Source organism: Schistocerca gregaria, chromosome 2 (genome assembly GCF_023897955.1).
Source record: "Schistocerca gregaria isolate iqSchGreg1 chromosome 2, iqSchGreg1.2, whole genome shotgun sequence".
In the NCBI taxonomy this organism is placed as follows: Eukaryota; Metazoa; Arthropoda; class Insecta; order Orthoptera; family Acrididae; genus Schistocerca; species Schistocerca gregaria.
Window position 1 is genome coordinate 955,316,849 of NC_064921.1, and position 22,148 is coordinate 955,338,996.

Here is a 22,148-nt window from a genome sequence, read left to right on the forward strand (position 1 = left end):
GCTGAAAAGTCACACATACTCATGAAGAAAATGTTTCTCTGAAAGCATTGCATCGTCGGTGGACATACTCAGTTGTCATTTCCGTCTTTGAAAGGCACATTTATGCTGTAAACTGTGTATCCCTATAGCTCCAGGTACTGCGCCTTTTTGGACTCTGTATAGCCCGGAGGCCCTCCTGGTCAGATTTCGCTGATCTGTCTCTGATCTCCAGACGGCTCCTGGCGACTGTCTCCACTGTGTCCCTGGCAGAAATTCATTGCAAAGTAGTGGCTCATCGAGGACCGCGGCAGCTGTCGTTTTCAGGCAAATAGAACAACTTCTTTGTTTTCTGACAGGAACGATTCGTTGACAAACACTCTGGAAGAAATTCTGCTACTCCGTCTTCTTGCAAGATGACGCACCACTTGCCACAGTTTGCCCGCGCCAGACCGTTTATCACTGCATGGACGGTACGGTGATTACCATATCGACTTAGCGCTGCTGTTAACGACCATCAGAGTTGCTAGGAGTAACTTTTGTTCAGGGGTAAATGCCTTGAAAATATCCAGTATTCGCAGCGTACCTACACACATAATGAAGTCTCCATCCCCGCCCCCCCCCCCCCTCTTCTGTGTGGGAGGGCTAATTTCAGTTATATTATAAGGATTTTGATACGGATTTCATTAATAGGTAGACTTATTCACAGGGAAGGTATGTGTATAAACTATTACAGCTATGCCAGGTAATCTTGGCCGTAGATACTTAGTCGTTTGTGCGAAACCGAGGCAAGTCGCTAGTTACGTATTGCTAATTTCACTTCAGTCACTGACAATCTCAGTTAGTGCTTGCTATGAACATTTTATCGATTTTATCACATCTGTGACGTACATGATGTTTTGAGATGATCTCGGAAATAGAATAAACCGTGGTCATATCTTTTCATCTCACTAAGATGATAAAAAATTGCTTGCTCTCTTCGCCCTTAGGTATAAGAGGAATGGTAGAAAGTGAGCTGAAGCGGATTTTTTTTTTTTTTTTTTTTTTGTTGTTGTTGGAAAGCACATTGTGGTTCTACGATAACGTGTGAACTGTTATTTCTGTTAACAAGGCACGCCTCCATGTATTCTCTAGGATTACACTAAATAACAACATTGAGTACGAAAGGAGGAAACGGTCAGAAAAATAGCCACAGCATAACTTTAAGTTTTTCATTCGGTTGTATTTTACCCTCTACTACTGCTGACATGTTGACTTACTTACTGTACAGCTTCATTTTTGACACCATCACATTTTATGACTCAATCATAACCGTTTTCGGCCCTCAGTAGCCATCTTCAGATGCTATGCGGGGCATTTGGGTGAACAAACATCCATGTGTTGACAAACTGAACAATGTATGAGCGTGTGTTCACCAAATGCCGCCCATAGAATCCGAAAATGGCCAGGGAGTGCCGGAACTGGTTACGAGTGTGTCATAAAAAGCGGCTGTTATTAACCAAACACAACTTTATGGATGATAATCTGATAATCACTTTAGGGATCTTAAGGATTGTAGACGCAAATGGCTAAGAGAACGGAGCTTACCAAATATTTACAGAATTTTTATTCCCGCAGACAAAATCTCGTGAATTGGAAAAAAATGGCAGCCAGTTCGATCAGGTGTGGTATGTGGTAGGGAGAAATATGTTGGAAAGCCGTCTATAATTCGGACAGTGGAACGAAAACTTGTTCTACAAGGCACTCAAGTAAGACTAAGCACCAGACCAGTAGCCCATCAATAGTGCGTAAGCTGACGCACTGTGCTGGGTTTTAGTAGCATTGCTTCGTGCTCAGAGATCATCGCGTGCAGATATCCCTATGTACACTTTAAAACTAGTCACTACCATTTTCAGCTCTTTGTCCCCATTCGTTCAAACACTGAAGAGGCCACTTATAACATGACGTCGCATCACTAATCTAGACAGGTATTTCTGGCAGCACCTACTTTTATAAGTTACTTTCCCGCGACTTTCTGACGGGAAAAAGTATCTGGATTTTCTGCAAAACGTTTTGCTTCATCCACATGAGTTAAGCCACTACTGCTGTGTCAAAATGGGAGGATCGTTTATGACGGAGCTGTAGCTTTCACATATTCGTTCGTCTGTACCTCGACATCGTCCTCACGAAGGTGAACAGTGCGAACAATTGACTAACAGCAGCAACAAGATGGAAATGGGTTCGACAGACTAGTCGTTCATATGATAATCAGAACTGTCCGGCACCTACGTGCGTTGTCGGATGTAGGAAATTTCAGTAAGATAATACTGCTAACTCCATATCTTTTATGTCCTCCTGAGCACAAAAACTGCATTTTAATACATGGCATTGTTTCTGCTTGAATTTTTTACTTGCAAATGTCCCTAAGTGAAACTGGCATGTAGGTTTCTGGTGTCTTCGACCAGTAATATAGAAAAATACGTATTTCTTTTTGTAAGTCATAGTGATTTCCGGTGTAACTTAAAACTACAATTTTCTTGAGAAGTTGACAGAAAAATTGTTTAAAATGCTGCTGGTACAATATTTTATTAAATTTACCTTCCACTACTTTCTACACTGGTCATAATTCGAATTGGTATTCCTGTGTCCGCCACGAAGCAGAACGATACACAGAGAGGACGCCACGCAGCAAGGCCAGTATCCGGAGACGCAAAACATAGTTATGGGCATCGTAGAGGGTGCACACAGCATGACAGTTATGCCTACGCCTTACATCACACAAAGTACTTCCCAAATTAACAATCACCATCCAGACGCAGGTATAGGCAGACGCACAGTCCTGCTCATTGTGGATGGGTCAACATTTAGTCAAGCAGTGTCAACACAGTACCGCAAAGCAGCGTAGGACTTAAAATTAGTCGCCGTTAAGAAGAGCCCAATAGTCTACGTTCACTGGATACAGAGGTCTCAGGTGGATCAGTGGAAGTGAACTTTAAACACTAAAGAAACGTAATTCATAACTCCCTTTAATAAATTATTGTAAATTGTGTTACCATAATATCTGCCTTAGTTTGCCTAAACCTATTTGGCCCCGTGGCGAGACTGTATAATTACAACGTGCTAGAAAGCCACCTCCACAACAGCAACTACTTTAGGTGGTTGTTTGACAACAAGACGATTTGGTTAATATTCTTCTGTTCTGCATGGAATGGATAGAAAGAGTTTATCGTCACTTGCTCTGGTGAGTTCATCAAAACACAGGGAAACGAACAGTCGTTTACTTAAGTCCACAACAGAGTTCACAAAGTGATCGAAACACTAACAAGTTGGCTATTTTGAGGCGCCATCTTTATTTTCCTGTAACACTACCTCTGGTGCTAGCAGACGACGCCAACTCGGCTGACGTAGTGTAAAGTTTTGCCCGCGAAAGAAAGTGATTTCTTTACATCCCTGTAAGATAGGGCCTTTTGGCCTCATTGACCACCTGAGGGGTTGGAGGGCACCCTTCTCCCGTTTCTCCTCCTCCCCCCTCCTACCCTCGCCCTCCGTGTTTCCTTGACGGCCCTTGGTCGGCGACCCAGCCCGACATACTTTCCGCCTTTTTATTCTTTTTCATTTCTTGGTTTTAATGCCTTGTCTTCATTGATCTTTTAACGTCTTTTTTGGGGGCTTTTATCTTTCTTTTAAAATTGTTGGGCTTTATACGATTTGCCTTTCGGTCCCTTCCTTTGACGACCACTCCTGATTTGTCACTAATCTGTTGCAGGGACTCATGAGTTTGCAGTTTAGTCCTCTTCACACCAAACCAGTCAACCAACCAACCATCACTAAAAGGTCCAGGACCAAGCGAAATCAGCGTAGCAATTAAGAAAAGCTGGAAATTAGAAAACGCTATAGACCGGAATTAGCCAAGTTAACATGGCTCTACAGTGCCGCGATACAAACAGCTACAAAGGGCAGCCGCGCCGTGAGCCCGGGCCACAGGTTCAGCAGCTACCAATCGGCACCGGGTGGCGTCACGTGACACACATATCTCGGCGGTGACTCCCCGTAACGACGGCAGCCCGCAACCTTAGTTCCCCTGGCATGTACACGTCCTTGCAACGCGGGGAAGCCGAATCACAGTCAGATATAAAAAATAGAAATACATCGAGTTTGCTACTCAGGATGTATGCAGACAGTGAAATACTCGAATTGGTGTTCACTGAATTCCAAGAGCAGGGCTCCACTGAACTGACCTGTACCTAGATATTGCCACACACATTTCGCTGTAGCAATAGCAAAGGTTTAAAAAATATAATTCCTTACCTTCTATTTCTCATTTTACGACCGCGTGAAAAGATTATTCTGTCATATATTGTCGGAAATGTGTAGTACTGGACTCGCATTTACGAAATCAGTGCAAGATGATAGCATTAGAAGCCTTCTTCCACGATTCTTGTGTCTGTCAGTGAGCATACCAATTCTTGTCATCCATCTGCTAGACATTCCAGAATTCTCGTATTCTGACTCCACGTTTTTCTGACTCACTTATCTTTTGTTCTCTTTCAGTCAGTGATATTCACGTTGTCCGGCGAGAACACTGGATGTTTGAGATAATTCTGACTACTGGCTACTGATCTTTGACCAGTCGTCAGGTAACTCCATAAAGCATTTCTTTGTTTTGTGTTAGTGTCACAGCAATTACTCCTTATCTGCAGCACCACATTTTGTAAAACATTCTGAACTTCATCACAATTTATGCCTTTCATTGTACAACGTGTTTACGTTGCGTGACGTTTGCGTATGGAGTGCGGAAAAAATGAGCACTTAATTGCCTCTGTGGGGGCTGCAGTTAGTCTAACCTTCTCTTGACAGTAACCTTCGTTTTCTTTTGCTTTTTATCTTTTTAACTCATCAGACTTCTGACTGCTTTGATGTGAGTCGCCACGAATTCCTCTCCTGTGGCAACCTCTTCATCTCGAGGTAGCAGGTGCACTCTAATCCTCGGTTATTTGTTGAGTATATTTCATTCTCTCTTCCCCTATATATTTTACCCTTACCATGGAGGTTATTCCTTGATACCTCAACGCATCTGCTACCTTCCTGTCCCTTCTTCTTGTCAGTGTTCTCCATATTTCACTTTCTTCCCCAATTCTTCGGAGAACCTCCACAACACTCTCAAAGCCCTTCCGTAGCAGCGCAACTCAGTCGCTATGATTTGTTTCCGGTTTTCCCACATTTCTGTTTCAGGACGTCTCTGTGCTCCAAATGTATGTTCTCAGGAATTTTTCTTATTCCTTTGCTAGGAACACTGTCTTTGTCTATGGTGTGCTGCGTTTTATATCCTTGCCTCGCCCATCACGAACTTTACTTCCAAGATACCACATTTCCTTACCTTCGTCCATGTCGTGGTCGCCAGTTACAGTCTTGCGCTGCCACTGATCTCACTTCTGCTCTTTATTATTTAAGTTTTTCATCGCTTTATTCTCAGTTCATACGTACTCTATACTGCGTTACTCCGTAGACCGCTCATTTAATTCAACAAATCCCGTAAGTATACCAGTCTCACCAGCGATTCTTATCATCGCAACGTCTGAGCCCGAATTATCAAGCTCCTTAAAATTACTTGTATTGTCTTCAGTGTTCCTCCGATTAAACAGTAGTGGCGAAAGACTGCATCCTTTCATACACATTGTTTCATCTGAACAGTTGGTTCAAATGGTTCTGAGCACTATGGGACTTTAAACATCTGAGGTCATCAGTCCCCTAGAACTTAGAACTACTTAAACCTAACTAACCCAAGGACATCACATACATCCATGCCCGAGGCAGGATTCTAACGTGAGACCGTAGCAGTCTTGCTCTTCCGGACTAAAGCGCCTAGAACCACTCGGCCACGGCGGCCGGCAACAATTGGTTCTCGGTCATCCATTCTTCCATGGCTCCTTTGGGAACGATGCATAACGGGTAGTAGCATATTCCTAGTTTCCTCACATGTTGCTGATTTTTGAAAGTTTGAAAGTTTTCACGGAGTAGTTGGCGTCTGTTATGACGTCTGCCAGCTAAGGTTTTTCAGTATTTCCTTGACGCTCAGCCGGGAATGAAACAAACCATTCATGCTACCATCTTTGAAAGCATTCAGTTACTCTCACACGCCGTCTCATTACCCTATCTGGCACTTAAGAGCACTTAAGAGTTTTCAAGCAACTCCCTTTATGGATTTGACTGTATTTTCCATGTAGCCTACTACTCACTCGGAGTCTGCCACATGCTCTACCTCAGTCTCACACTGTCATTTTTCCATTTCGCATTCCATAGGAGCTGAGCTTTTTCAGTTGACTCATTTATTTTGTAGCCCTAAAACACTCGTGTTCTATGTTCTGTTAAGTGCACTGTTCCACAGATTTGCATATTTAAAGCATGTTTTGGATCTTTGCACCTCTTTCAAATCTTGTCAAGACCTGACTGGGTGTATCTACAGCTTTTTTCTTCATTATAGAGAGTGGTACTAATAAAAGTGGCCCGGATTACAGAGTTCCAGGATACAAAGGAACACCAGATGTAAGTAAATAAAGTACTAACGTGACTATAGCATATGTTGAATGTAACCATCATTCATTTCTTGGCATTTTTGAGCCCTGGTTAGCAAGTTGCTGAAGGCGGTTCCCAACTGGACTGCTGGAATTGCTGCATTCTCGTTCGAAATATTCTGCTGCAATTCTTGAAGACTATGAGGGTTGCTGCAATACACCTTAGACCTGAGGGCTCCCAACACACAGTAATCGCACATCGACAGATCAGGTGACTGACCCAGGTCAGGTGACCTGGGTTGCGACCAGACTGACCTCTGCTAACAACTCTGACAGGCATGAAGACGATGTAAATGTTCTCCAAGATTCTCCGAGCTTTATTGGTAGTTGCTCCATCCTGTTGGAATTAACTGCAGGTGTTTTCTTGCTCCGCTGATGCTGCCACAAATGGTTTCAAACTGTTGGCAATGTAACGCGCCGATGTCAGCGTCTCATGAAAGATGATGGAACCTGTAATGCTGCGTACAGACAACCTTTTGACCGTGCAATGGTGTTTCGTGGAAATTAAGCGGATTCCCCGGTGCCGAGAACCTGTGATTCTTTGAGTTGACTTAACCACTTAGATGAAATCAGTCTTCAGCAGACATAAAGATCAGATGCATGTTCAATCCATTCAGTGTTACCTCAGCGAACAGCCAGTCAGAAAATGGAGCCGCTGATGAGCATCTGCAGGTCTTAATGCATGAACAACATGCGCTCGGTAGGGTTGCATATGCAGGTCCAGGTGGAGTATTCAACCGCTTGATCGACGTGATATGCCAGACTCTTGCGACAGGCGTTGGGAAGATTCGGTAGGACTGTGAAGCAATTTCTCGTGAACTGCAGCCACATATTCCGGTGCGCGGGCACGTTTCAGAATGTTTTTTGACTTGTTCAAAACGGATCCTCCGTTTCCATGACTTTGTTGTCACGTGACTTTCTATAACAACACCTACAGCTCCACTGTACTATCGTCCCCTTTGCATTGCACTACTCATCCATTGCACAGCCCGCTCTACGCTCTAAACCGTGTGGATCACGTGCACGTCCAATCGTATCCAATCGACGGGACCGCTTTTATTTGCCCCACCCTCTACGTAGATAACTGCATATTTTGCATAAAGTATGAAGCTGCTGTTACTACCTGTCAACTCACTAATGTACAACATGAACAGCAAGCGTTCCCTTACGGTTTCCTCGGCCATGCTGGAAGTTATTTTGATAACTGCATGGAAGATAACTAGCCATGTCCTCCTTACGAATAAACTGTCAATTCATCAAAAATTTCCCTTGATACTCCACACGACCGTACTTTCTAAAACAGGCACTGGTAGATCATACTTATGTAAACTGGCATTGGTGTGTTACTGCGCCATATGCTTGTTAAAGTCACTAAGTTCTGTATCTTCCTGACAGTTTTGATCGCCGGCTTTCAGAATGTTGTGCGAGAAAATTGCGAACTGGCTCTCGCATAACAGACGTCTCAGAAATCTATACTGGTTGACATGGAGGTCATTCTGTTCGAGGTAGCTAATTACGTTTGAGCTCTGAGTATTTCCTAAGATTTTATAGCAGATCGACATCGAATATATTGTACAGCAGTTTTGTGGATAACTTTCTCTCCCCTTCTTCTAGACGTGCATGACTTGTCCTTGCTTCCAACTACTGGGCGAAGTTTTTTGTTTACGAGATCTAATTACAATGAAAGCAGGACACATATTCTGTATAGAATCTGACAGGAGTTCCATCCGGTCCCAGAAATTTGTTAAATGCTATCGATTTCAGCTCTTCGAATGTTGGGGTTACATTCCAGCCTTTCTATGACGCAGGAGGAGTTAACTTCCACGTATGTTATCATCATCATCATCATCGCCGACGTGATGCAAAGTTAAAAACATTTAAGGAAAATAAATAAGGAGTAATAATGGTCCTAAACGTACGGCAATAATAGCATATACACACATCCGACAAACTAATCACACCAGAATGCAACTTCCAAATACCACGTAACACTGCCTCTAGCCCATATAATGTCCTCAATCCTTCGAGGAAAAGGGTCAACATGTTTCTTCACGTATGCCACACATTGACGATTAGATCTAGTAAGGTTGCCAGATTGCAGGGACGTTGATTGTCACTCGCTTTTCCAAATAGTCTCAAACATTTTCTGTGAGATTTCATCGGATGATTTGCCAGGAGAGTCGAGATGCGTAAATGCGTCTTGAGTATTCGTCAGACCAGGAAAGAACGTGTGCTGTCCTGTTTTTTACATCACATCATACTAGCTGTGAAGAAGTTGAAGAAAGGGCAGCAATTGGTCATCAAGAAATTTTGAAATAAACATGCTCTTTCCCCTGTAACCACTATTAGTAGGCCCAAGTCGTACTACCAAAAACACCCCCGAAACATCACAGAACCACCTCCGACCTGAATTATATTCTCCACACACTGTTCGTGTAATTGGGTCGTCTGTGCACTCGACGGCTTCCATCGCTTGAAAAGAGACAAGATCGCGACTTGTCGGAAACACAACACGTCTCCAGTTTGTGTTGTTCGCTCATTGATGATACACTGCTCTATATGCCGCTGTGAGTGATGTTTTTTCCCATAGTATGCAGTTCTCTTCCCATTGAGCAACTTCAATCGCTCAACAGCTCTTTCGTCATTTAGTCACGTCTCGTTGTCCACCCACCTCACGGCCCTGATTCAGTTCAAGTGACTGATACATTCACACTGTTTCTCCGCCATGATTTACATCAGTGGTGGAGGATCAAAAAACCACCTGGCACCAATTACATATCGTCTAAACCACTTCAAAAGCGACCAATCTATCTCGTAATGGGAGACTTTGTCCTGTGACGGTTACTACTACAGATAGGCTGTCCCTTCATTCTCAAGCCCGGCCGTTACTTTCACCAACGTAAATTCTATAAGGTCTACTTGGAAACTGCTATTCTGCGTTATTTTTCTTTTCTTTTAGAAGTATTAGCACTGCACGCTGTCAAGGCTTCTTAGATTTGGCTAGAATCCTTCCCAGTGAATCCAAATTATTTGACAACGTACCTTGCAGTTAAGTAAATTTTGAGATGATAGCATCCCACCTCCGAGGTAGAAGTCAAGTCATCAAAGGCATTAAAAGCAAAAAGTTTAACTGCGTTGTTGCCACGGAGGTGTGCAGACTTGTGCTCAAGTAATAATACGGATATAGTAAAAGTCTGAATAATAGAGCTGAACACACCACAGTAAGAGCAGCTCATACGTCGGTGCAAAACTACTGAAGTGGCTGTTTAAGAGCTGAGACAGCAGCCGCGAAAGTGCCAGTATATACATGGGCTTAGTTGGTTGAATCGGCTAGAGACCACCCGTCACCTGGCTAAAAACTTGTTTGGTCACTACAGCCACCTGCCCGGTCGTCTCGCTTCACCTGGCGCGTGCAATCTCGCTCTCTCTCTCTCTCTCTCTCTCTCTCTCTTTCTTTTCCTTCTCTTGCAGCACAAGTGTCATACTCCAGTGTGCCAACGGTCACACACACAACATTCTTAGACAAGCTGTTGTTGTTGTTGTTGTTGTCTTCAGTCAAGAGACAGGTTTGATGCAGCTCTCCTTGCTACTGTGCAAGGTTCTTCATCTCCGAGTAACTACTGCAACCTACATCCTTCTGAATCTGCTTAGTGTATTCATCTCTTGGTCGCCCTCTACGTTCCAGAAAAAGACTTCCTGACACTTAAATGTATATTCGATGTTAACAAATTTCTCTTCTTTCCTTGCCATAGCTAGTGTACATTTTATACTTTTTAGCGTATAAAATTTAGCGTATTACATGTTTATAATTAGTCATACTAAAACTTTCAGTACATACGTTCGCAGGTATAAAGTCCATTCAATAAATAACCGGATACGTTGTATAAAAAAACACAAAATTCGACAAAAGTTGGTGCTTCTTTGCTACTTTTGGTGGTTTACTAGAACTATTACCAGATGGGCGTGGCAGGTCTACCTCGCGAACGGGGTGCTAGGAATCAGTGAAACAAGATGGCGGCAATCTTGCAGGTATGCACCAACGTGGAGCAGCGGAGTATCATTGGATTTTTGTTGGCTGATGGGTTAAACCCAATAGAAATTGACCGACGGATGACCGTGAAATATGGTGGAAGTTGAGTGAGTCAGACACAAGTGTATGAGTGGGCAGATAAGCTCAAAAGGGGTGTAATGAGTGTTATAGATTCGCCACATTCAGAAAGCAGTCACGGAAAAGAGAAGAGGTGATGAATTTTTACGGGAAAACGGGCGTATTATGGTTGAGTGATACTGCAGCAACGCTGAACATTGCCTGATGAGCCCACCATATTGTTCATTATGTACTGATGTTCAAGAAAGTGTCTGTGAAGTGGTTCCAAAACATGTGACGTGACAAATGAAAGAAAGGCGTATCATTGTGTGTAGGGAGCGTCTGCGACAGTACGGAGACATTGCTTCATCGTTTAACAGGAGATCCAAATTGGCTGCATTTTTACGAATCTGAATGAAAATGAGCTTCAGTGGAGTGGCGACATTCTTCCTCTCTAGAATTCAAGAGGTTGTGAACTGAAAGTTAAGTAATCCTGAGATGATGTTAACTTTGTTTTGGGATCATAAGGGAGAAATTGTTGAGCATTACATGCAGAATGTCCAAAAAGTGAACAGTGCGATGTATGAAACCCTTACGCGTGAAATTTGAAACTGTGATATCAGTCCATAAACAACACAAAGACAAAAATTTGCAAGACATAGAAGATGATTTCAAGAAAAACATTTCCCGAAATTTCTACAGAGTATTCAAACATAAATTAAAAAAGTACTCTTCGCCACCTCTCCAATTCAAAAGTGAACATGGGGAAATTGCCCATACCAAGACCAAAAACTGTAAAATTCTTGCAAAATACTTTTCTAAATTACTGAACTGTGGAAAGCCTGCAGAAAAATTTGAGTTCCGTCATACACAACGAAACATTGACTCAAAGCCACCAAGTTTACAGGAGATTAAAGAGATAATTCATTCACTGAAAAATACCAAAGCATCAGGAGAAGACCAAATCATCGCAGAATTATGGAAAAATGCAAGAGAAAATCTTATTGCAAAACTCAAAGAAATCATAGATGAAATCTGGAAAATTGAAAAAATCCCCACAGATTGGAAGACAGCAATCATACATCCTCTGTACAAAAAAGTAAGTAAAACAGACCCCAACAACTATCGTGGAATCTCTTTATTGTCAATAAAATACAATATTCTGTGTAAAGCCGTGCTAAACCGAGCAGAACCTCAGCTGGATTCAAAACTAGGCGAATACCAAGGTGGATTCAGAAAAGGTCGATCATGAGTAGAACAAATCCTTAACTTGGAAAACTCGATCCAAAGTAAAATTTATGGGAGAATTGAGCACAGAATTTGAAATAGACACAGGAGTACGACAAGGGTATGTATTGTCCCCAGTGCTCTTCAGTTGTGCTCTTGAAAAAGTTGTTGGAGAATGGAGGAAACCAGCTGCACCATCACACAGACTGGGACCAAGACGTAAGGGCCTAGAATTAGACTGTTTAGCGTTTACAGATGACGTGGCACTGATCGCACAGAACCTCACCGATGCACAGAAACAGCTAGAATTATTACAAGAGCAGGCAGCAAAAATAGGATTACAAATTTCATTTGAAAAAACAAAATTTATGACTGACATCGAAGATGCACCTTCTGATCTCAAAACTGGTAATAACTACATCTCGCGAGTAAAAGAATTTAAATATTTATGTGAATGTATTGCAGAAAATTGTAATGAAAAGAAATCTGTCAGATCAAGAATACAGAAAATGGAGACGGCGTTTCAGTTAGCACAAAACGTTTACAACAATATGAGTCTCACGTGGAACTGCAAAATACGACACTACGCAGCAGTAATTAAACCCGAAGCTCTCTACGCATCTGAGACACTAAATCTTCCACACAGAACACTAAAAAGGGAATCAGAAGTGAAAGAACGCAAAATAATGAGTAAAATCCTAGGGCCAAGAACTAAAGATGGTGTGCATTATCCAAAACCCAATGCAGAAATATATAAAAATATCTCCAAAATAAGACACAATGCCCTGAAACAGGTTAACGCACAAAATCAATACATTTTTAAAGAACAAAACTACAAGACCGCAACTGGCACAAACAGACTGAAAAAGACCTGAGAGAATTAGGGTATCCAAGTCTACATGACAGAAATGAAATCAGAAAATCACAAACACACAGGGTTTTGAGGAAGAAGAGAGAAAAACTAACCGACGTACGTGGTCTGAGCAGCGAAAACTAGCGCATTCGTTGCGTATGAAGAAATATTGGGCGAAAAGGAAGGCCAAAAAATGTCGATTACGCGTGGTCCAAAGTGATCCATCCGCGAAGAAGAAGAAGGAAGAGGATACCACCCCTACCGGCGTCTCGCCGTTGCCAACAGAAACGCACTTTGACAGATGCCGCTAGCGGTCTCGCGAGGGCCTGGCGGATCCAATAATGCGTGCCCACTGAGCCACGTTTTCAGCGGCTTCGAATATGAGCGGCCTCTGCCGCCGAGATACAGGAGGCCGGCGGCAGCTACAAGACCGCTTCAGTCGCAGTCTTCGATAGTCCTCAACCTGTCAACCTTCGTCAGTTCGCTTATGCATTAGCAGCAGGAGCTTCACTCTACACGATGCACCTTTGTTGCGTCTTGTAATAGCTGCACTTCACTACTATTTGTTCTTTTTTAAGGATTCTCCGAAAAGCTTGGAGAAAGCTACATGTGAAGTAAAACTTCTGCTTACCGCATTTACATGATCGCTAATCGTTTCTGCCCTGTCCAACTTTTCTACGACTGCATCTGCTGCACCAATCTGTAGCCCACCTCCCGTTACCGTTGTGTGTTAAGGAGTACACAAGAGAAGCCAGCAATTTTGAGGACACGTCGTGAACTTGTTAGTGCATGATAACGCTAGAGTACCCACTGCCTGAGTCACATTATATACCTTCAGAGACCTGAAGTTCGTCTGCTTATCCCACCCGCTTATTCCGCGTATCTGCCGCCTTCGCATTATCACAATTGTAACTCGCTGAAAGAAACTCTTAGTGGATGAAGATTCACGGATGATGAGGAAGACCAGGGAGAAGTTACGCACAAGCACCCAAAAATTCTTTGCACGTAGAATTGAGAACCTTGTCCAGTGATGGCATCAGTGCATAGACCTTGAAAAGTATTGCATTGAAAAATAAGTATTCCGTTCCATTTTCGTAATAGATTCTCTTAAATTACGGTTCTTTATTGAATTATTCTTGATATTCTCAGTTTTCGTCACCTTGTCGTAGACCCTTAGTATGAAATAGTTGTGTACTCTGCAATGACTTAATGACTTATAAATGTTACTAATTTTACATTTTATCTTTTTTCTGTCTTACATTGTTTCTGTGATAGAAATGTTTTTGCATCTTCACAAGGAAAAAATCTCCTCCGTAAATATGAACATGTGTTTCCGAAACAGGAATCTTGAAGTCAACTCGCTTTTTTCATTCGTTAGATACAAAACGCCATAGGCAACGGCGCACAGATTGATGCCGTATTCTCTGACTTGGGAAGGCATTCGATCATCTCCGTACTGTCATATCGCGAAAAAATACGATTTTGCCGATTACTGGACCTGCTGTTCTTAACGGGGGGAAATCCATAGATGTGAAAGTAATTTCTGGAGTATCAGGAATGTAATAAGATCTTTTTTTTTAGTCATTAGTTTTCTGACTGATTTGATGATGATGTCGTCAGAAACGCCTCACCTCTGTCACCCTCTACGGCTCAGGATAGCACGTGCATCCTACGTTCTCATTTAAAGTCTCTCCCTTTCTCTGCAGTTATTACCCTCTAAGGCCCCCTCTAGCACGTGGGACGTTATTCGTAAATGTTTTAGCACATCATGCTGTCGTGTCTTGCCTCGTCAATGCTTGCCATATGTTATTCTTCGCCGATTTTCCTTATTCGTCGTTGTTCGTTTCATAGTGCCAATTCTAGTAAAGCAACTATATTTCTTAACTTCATAATTTTTGCGACATTCGTAACCGTTTCAAAATACGAATGGAGTAACAGCACTTGGTAATGTTGAAACTCAAACTTTCCACAGAACTATCCTAGAAATGAACTAAAATTGAAACGAACGGCTGCTAGAACCGACTGTTGAGGCGTAACTCAGTGGGGTTCTGATCCAGTCTTTTTCGTTGTATACACTGGAGATGGCTGCTCCTGGATGAAGTCCTTTACAAGTTTTGGAGCGCCCAGAGATTCTCTCCCCACAGTCCCGTAACCCATGAGAATGCTTATTGACCATTACAGACATACCACATGTAGCTACGACGTCTTTCATGGCCGTGCCTAACGCAGCTGCCACAGTATAAAAGTGTAAAATAACAACAGCATGGAGTGCATGAAAAAGATACAGTAATCTCCATTTTCCACTTATTCTACTCAAACAACTTCTTGGTCTCCACCGCACCAAGAATGTTTTATCAGCACTTACATCTACACACATCAAGAAAAGTTTTCCAACACCCGGTTTCCCAGACGTCCTGAAAATAGCCGTTAACTGTGGATATTGTAACACAGACACAGCCCCTTTGATAGTTCATAGATGTCACTAAACGCGCCCAAAGATGTAAACAACCATGCATGAGCAGCGCCTGTTAGATGGGGGGGGGGGGGGGGTTCTGACAGCCGATTCCACTAGGAAGGAGGTACACGGCTCGTGTTGCCTGTAGTTCAACCATGCCTAGACGATCAATACCGCGGTTCGATCGCGTCCGCGTTGTTACTTTGTGCCAGGAAGGGCTCTCAACAAGGGGAGTGTCCAGGCGTCTCAGAGTAAACAAAAGCGACATGGAGGAGATCAGAGAAACAGGAACTGTCAATGACATTCCTCAATCAGGCCGCCCAAAAGCTACTACTGCAGTGGATGTCCGCTACCTACAGATTATGGCTCGGAGGAACCCTGAAGCAACGCCACCGTGTTGAATAATGATTTTCATGCAGCCACAGGACGTCGCGTTACGAGTCAGACTGTGCTCAGTAGGTTGGACGATGTGTAACTTCACTCCCGACGTCCATGGCGAGGTCCATCTTTGCAACCACGACACCACGTATGGACACCATGGATGGGCCCAGCAACATGCCGAATGGACCGCTCAGGATTGGGATCACGTTCTCTTCACCGATGAGTGTCGCATATGCCTTCAATCAGACAAACGTTGGAGACGTGTTTGAAGGCAACCCAGTGAAGATGAACGCCTTAGACACACTGACCAGCGAGTGCAGCAAGGTGGAGGTTCCCTGCTGTTTTGGGATAGCATTATGTGGGGCCGACGTACTGTTGTAACCGCAGAAAAACCAAGTCTAAATGCAGTTGTGCTCAGACGATACACCAGAAATCATACGGGGAGATAGAGTTAACAGGGGACGCCAGGCGTGTCAGAGGGGTCACAAAAGATAACGACGCAGCCAGATAGCCGAGGCGGCGGTCCAAGCGGCCAGGCAGCTGCGCGTGATAAGCAAGGAAGCAGACTCAGCTATTAAGATAAAAAGGGCGCTCTGGGCAGGTCCCTTAATAAGCAATAACTTACAGTATCAACACTCTTGGCTAGAGGGAGAAGTCTGGGAGCGGAGAGAGAAAGAAAGAGGGCCCTAGGTGGGGACCGCACTACGTCATGAGGAGCCAATGAAGGGCTCAGGACGCAGTGCGTGACCATATAGGGAGAGGCCCCTCTACTCCTCCACCCAGCTTCTGAAGAAAAGTACTGAAGTTAATACTAAAACAATCCCTAATAAGGAAAAGTTGCACTCGACGCTACGTCATGCCAAGCGCTGGCGGGGTCGAAGGGGAAGAGCTAACAAAACTCGGAGGCACGCCGCTCCGGGATCTCCCTCTCTCTCGGGTTTAGGCAGCGACGGTAGTCAGCGTGAGTAGCAGCCGACTTGGGCTGAGGGCGGGCTGCAGGCAGACAGTTGGAGATAGTCGCCGATGAGCGTTTAGGCAGCGACCGCGGGACTCTGACGTAGGGTGCTAGTGTGGGCAGCAAAGTGCTGGAAAGTTCTATCAGGCAGCCAGAACGGTGGAAGTCAGTCACCGTCTCTGTAATGGGCTTGGCTATTCTGTAGGTACAATCACTACGCAGTTAGGGTGATCTGTATTCTTTATGAATAAATTAGAACTTTTATAACGTCCATACGAGTTTACTTCTACCAACATCCTAGCCTTGTACCTTCACACCAGGGAATTTAACATCTTAGCCAGATCAAAAGTCTCCCTCTCAATTAGGTCAACCGGCTAATTCCCGTTTACGAACCGTGTCGCTCAATCTCTCGCAAAACCCACGCTTGGGACGCGACAGTACGCCGCTGGTGGTCATGGCCGTAAAGGCTGTATGATACGTGAGTGCCGTCCTCCGACCGATAGAGCAACCATATCGGCAGCATATTGGCGAGGCATTCGTCTTCATGGACGAAAGGTCACGCCTGCATTGTGCACAATTTGTGAATGACTTCCTTCAGAATAACGACACCGGTCGACTAGAGTGCCCAGCATGTTCTCCAGACATGAACCCTATCGAACATACTTGGTATAGGTTGAAAAGGGCTGTTTATGGACGGCGTGACCCACCAAACCCTCTGAGGGCTCTACGCCGAATCGCCATTGAGGAGTGGGAAAGGCTGGACCAACAGTACCTTGATGAACTTGTGGATAGTATGTCACGACGAGCGTGCTACTGTGTATTATGGGTACCGGTGTGTACAGCAGTCTGGACTACCACCTCTGCAGGTCTCGCTGTATGGTGGTACAACATGCTGTGTGTGGTTTTCATGTGCAATAAAAAGGGCGGAAATGATGTTTATGTTGATCCCTATTCCAATTTTCTGTACAGGTTCCGGAACTTTCGGAACCCAACTGATGCAAAACATTTTTTGATGTCTGTCTTTTTACACCTGTAAATAACTTCATCAGGAAACTACAGCGATCAGATATCACTAGGAGAAATTTTCGACTGTATATACCACTGACACAAAGAAACGTCTCGTTTCACAGTATTTTCAAAGAAAATGTATTCGGTTGTTTTTTAATAACTTGACAGTGTTCTACAACGCCAAGCCTGACACTTCAACAAATGTTAATTTTTTTATGAGAGCTAATAGCTCCAATGGGGTGACGGTTTTAACATCTAACATTTTTAATGATGCAAGCCTCTCATGCAGCTATTGAACATAAACTGAATATACTACGAACTTGGTAGTCGTTTCTTTGGTTTCTCTGTATGGTGGCCGATGCGAGAGAGCGTCACCGCTTACAGGAGAAAGACAACACGCACAGTGCCGGAACGTCGGAAGTCGCCATCAGGAGACCAGAATATCAGCGCGAATGTGCATCACTGAGCAGCGAGGACAGCTACAGGTGCTCCTGGGGGTGGCTAGCCGAGACTGAGCGCCGAATTCTGTCTCAGCCAACAGAAAAGGCATTAATCATACACCGGTAACTAAAGTATATACAGGGTGTTTCAAAAATGACCGGTATATTTGAAACGGCAATAAAAACTAAACGAGCAGCGATAGAAATACACCGGTTGTTGCAATATGCTTGGGACAACAGTACATTTTCAGGCAGACGGACTTTCGAAATTACAGTAGTTACAATTTTCAACAACAGATGGCGCTGCAAGTGATGTGAGAGATATAGAAGACAACGCAGTCTGAGGGTGCACCATTCTGTACGTCGTCTTTCTGCTGTAAGCGTGTGCTGTTCACAACGTGCAAGTGTGCTGTGGACAACATGGTTTATTCCTTAGAACAGAGGATTTTTCTGGTGTTGGAATTCCACCGCCTAGAACACAGTGTTGTTGCAACAAGACGAAGTTTTCAACGGAGGTTTAATGTAACCAAAGGACCGAAAAGCGATACAATAAAGGATCTGTTTGAAAAATTTCAACGGACTGGGAACGTGACGGATGAACGTGCTGGAAAGGTAGGGCGACTGCGTACGGCAACCACAGAGGGCAACGCGCAGCTAGTGCAGCAGGTGATCCAACAGCGGCCTCGCGTTTCCGTTCGCCGTGTTGCAGCTGCTGTCCAAATGACGCCAACGTCCACGTATCGTCTCATGCGCCAGAGTTTACGCCTCTATCCACATAAAATTCAAACGCGGCAACCCCTCAGCGCCGCTACCATTGCTGCACGAGAGACATTCGCTAACGATATAGTGCACAGGATTGATGACGGCGATTTGCATGTGGGCAGCATTTGGTTTACTGACGAAGCTTATTTTTATCTGGACGGCTTCGTCAATAAACAGAACTGGCGCATATGGGGAACCGAAAAGCCCCATGTTGAAGTCCCATCGTCCCTGCATCCTCAAAAAGTATTGGTCTGGGCCGCCATTTCTTCCAAAGGAATCATTGGCCCATTTTTCAGATCCGAAACGATTACTGCATCACGCTATCTGGACATTCTTCGTGAATTTGTGGCGGTACAAACTGCCTTAGACGACACTGCGAACACCTCGTGGTTTATGCAAGATGGTGCCCGGCCACATCGCACGGCCGACGTCTTTAATTTCCTGAATGAATATTTCGATGATCGTGTGATTGCTTTGGGCTATCCGAAACATACAGGAGGCGGCGTGGATTGGCCTCCTTATTCGCCAGACATGAACCCCTGTGACTTCTTTCTGTGGGGACACTTGAAAGACCAGGTGTACCTCCAGAAACAATTGAACAGCTGAAGCAGTACATCTCATCTGCATGTAAAGCCATTCCGGCAGACACGTTGTCAAAGGTTTCGGGTAATTTCATTCAGAGACTACGCCATATTATTGCTACGCATGGTGGATATGTGGAAAATATCGTACTATAGAGTTTCCCAGACCGCAGCGCCATCTGTTGTTGACAATTGTAGCTACTGTTATTTCGAAAGTCTGTCTGCCTGAAAATGTACTGTTGTCCCTAGCATATTGCAACAAACGGTGTATTTCTATCGCTGTTCGTTTAGTTTGTATTGCCGTTTCAAATATACCGGTCATTTTTGAAACACCCTGTAAGACAAATAGAAGGCTGAGCGACAGAAGTAGTACAAAGGACAAGATGGAGCGTGGCAAACGCGTGATTGGCTGGCGCTTCTCAAGAAGTGCTTGCTTAGCAGAATGTCCGGTCTACACTTCCAGCGTAGACATTGTACAGCTCGCTTGTCACGTAGATTTGGCGGCGTCCATTTCTAGTGGACGCGCAGCGGAATGCAGGTGACATACGAGTGAAAGGGTATGCCGTCTAGGTAACTGCTACAGATGTTCGAACAGCGATTTATATGTCAGTAAGAACTGTGAGATTGTTTTGAACTATCTTACTGTGAGACGTATGTTTTGTTAAGACTATCGTACTAAACACGCTCACACTTGCAGTAGGGCCTACTTACCTGAAGTTGTGCAAGAAGTATTTGTAAAATGTGACTGGTAACAGTAAATGTAACAGGCACAAGTATGTTGGAGTGTACAGACTGCTAGCGACCTGAGCATAATATTTGATTGCTCCGTAAGTTCGTAGCATTTTTTTTTTCCAGTTAGTATTCCGTGAGATGAGTGTTCATTTGTCGATTGTCATTTTTTTATTTCTGGTTCAGAATTGCTACTTCATATTGTCATTTGGATATAGTGAATGGAACTGTGGAAGCTAGAAAACGAAGTGCCAAGTGGAGAGTTCAAAAGAGGGGCTGACAGCAGTGAAAGCTGCCAGGGACATTTGCGCCGTGTATGGGGATAAAGCCACTCTACACAGCACGACAAGAAAATGGTTACCTCGTTTTAAGGAGGATCGCTTTGACTTTAGTCACTCCCCACGTTTAGGAAGACTGTTGTAAAAAGTGAAGGAGAATATATTAATGACGACTAAATTCTCGCCGAGCGGGATTAGCCGAGCGGTCTTGGGCGCTACAGACGTGGACTCTGCGGCTGATCCCGGCGAAGGCTCGAATCCTCCCTCGGGCATGTGTGTTTGTTCTTAGGATAATTTAGGTTCAAATGGTTCAAATGGTTCTGAGCACTAAGGGACTTAACATCTCAGGTCATCAGTCCCCTAGAACTTAGAACTACTTAAACCTAACTAACTTCAGGACATCACACACATCCATGGCCGAGGCAGGATTCGAACCTGCGCCCGGAGCGGTCGCGCGGGATAATTTAGGTTAAGTAGTCTGTCAGCCTAGGGGCTGATGACCTTAGCAGTTAAACTCCCATCAAATTTCACACACATTTGAACATTTGAACTAAATTCTATGTTATGTGCATCTGCTGTATTTATTAAACCTTGCGGAAAACGCTCCCAACTTACGCACCAACCCAGTATATTTTTGTCATTGTCGTATTTTCAGAAGTCTCGTTGATATGTACGCATATAGTATTGGGCACCAGACTTTTCCACCAGAGTAACTGATTTTATCTCTTGCACAACACCAGAATATGCAAAAAGCAAGTAGTACGAGCGACACTCGAGCGAAGCTTACCTCCTTGAAACGTCCGTAACCAAAACGCAGTAACTGTATGTAAATAGGGTATGACGTCAGTAGCTAGAGTGCAGCTGCGGGCGGTTTTTGTGACCCGGCGGCTCGGTGTTTCAGAGCGCGGAGAGGTGGAACCGCACCGCACGGACGACTTGTTCCTGCTGCGCTTCCTCAGGGCACGCTGTTTCCACGTGGAGCGCGCGCACAAGCTGGTGAGTACTGCAGCAGCCTCTGGGGCGATGCCGGGGCTCTGTTGCTGTTTCCCTACACTGTGCGCCTGTGTTGTGAGATTGTAATTAGCCTCGTTTAATTCTTCAGCTGCAGACTGCGCAAGAGAACCAATTAAGGATTGGAACGCAATGTTGATTTGCGTCATTTGACCCGCGCGGGATTAGCCGAGCAGTCTCGGGCGCTGCAGTCATGTACTGTACGGCTGGTCCCGGCGGAGGCTCGAGACCTCCCTCGGGCATGGGTGTGTGTGTTTGTCCTTAGGATAATTTAGGTTAAGTAGTGTGTAAGCTTAGGAACTGATGACCTTAGTAATTAAGTCCCATAAGATTTCACACACATTTGTTTTTTTTGCGTCATTTGGTGCAAAAATCAGCCTTTTCTTCAACTTTTGTTCACGTTCAAAATTCCTGTTTCCTGTCGCCATCTTTGAATAACATTATACATGTGATTTATTTACTTATTTATTTATATATTTTATTCAGCCTCACTATATTAGGGCATTAAGGCTCTATCTTACGTCAGATAAGGAACTGTACATGCAAAAAAATATTAAGTATCTACATCTACATCTACATCCATAGTCCGCAAGCCACCTGACGGTGTGTGGCGGAGGGTACCTTGTGTACCTCTATCGGTTCTCCCTTCTATTCCAGTCTCGTATTGTTCGTGGAAAGAAAGATTGTCGGTTTGCCTCTGTGGAGGCATCTCTGATTTTTTCCTCATTGTCTCTTCGCGAGATATACGTAGGAGGGAACAATATACTGCTTGACTCCTCGGTGAAGGTATGTTCTCGAAACTTCAACAAAAGCCCGTACCGAGCTACTGAGTGTCTCTCCTGCAGAGTCTTCCA

General features: G+C 44.1%; 1 protein-coding gene across 2 annotated transcripts in view; it reads left to right on the forward strand.

Moving 5' to 3' along the window:
* Nucleotides 1-22,148, forward strand: part of LOC126335431 (clavesin-1-like) — a 737,686-nt gene that overhangs the window by 593,399 nt on the left and 122,139 nt on the right. For both annotated transcript variants that reach the window (XM_049998711.1, XM_049998712.1), the window contains exon 3: nt 21,185-21,279. In XM_049998711.1, coding sequence (XP_049854668.1) covers nt 21,185-21,279 — 95 coding nt within the window. The remainder of the gene's footprint in view (nt 1-21,184; nt 21,280-22,148) is intronic.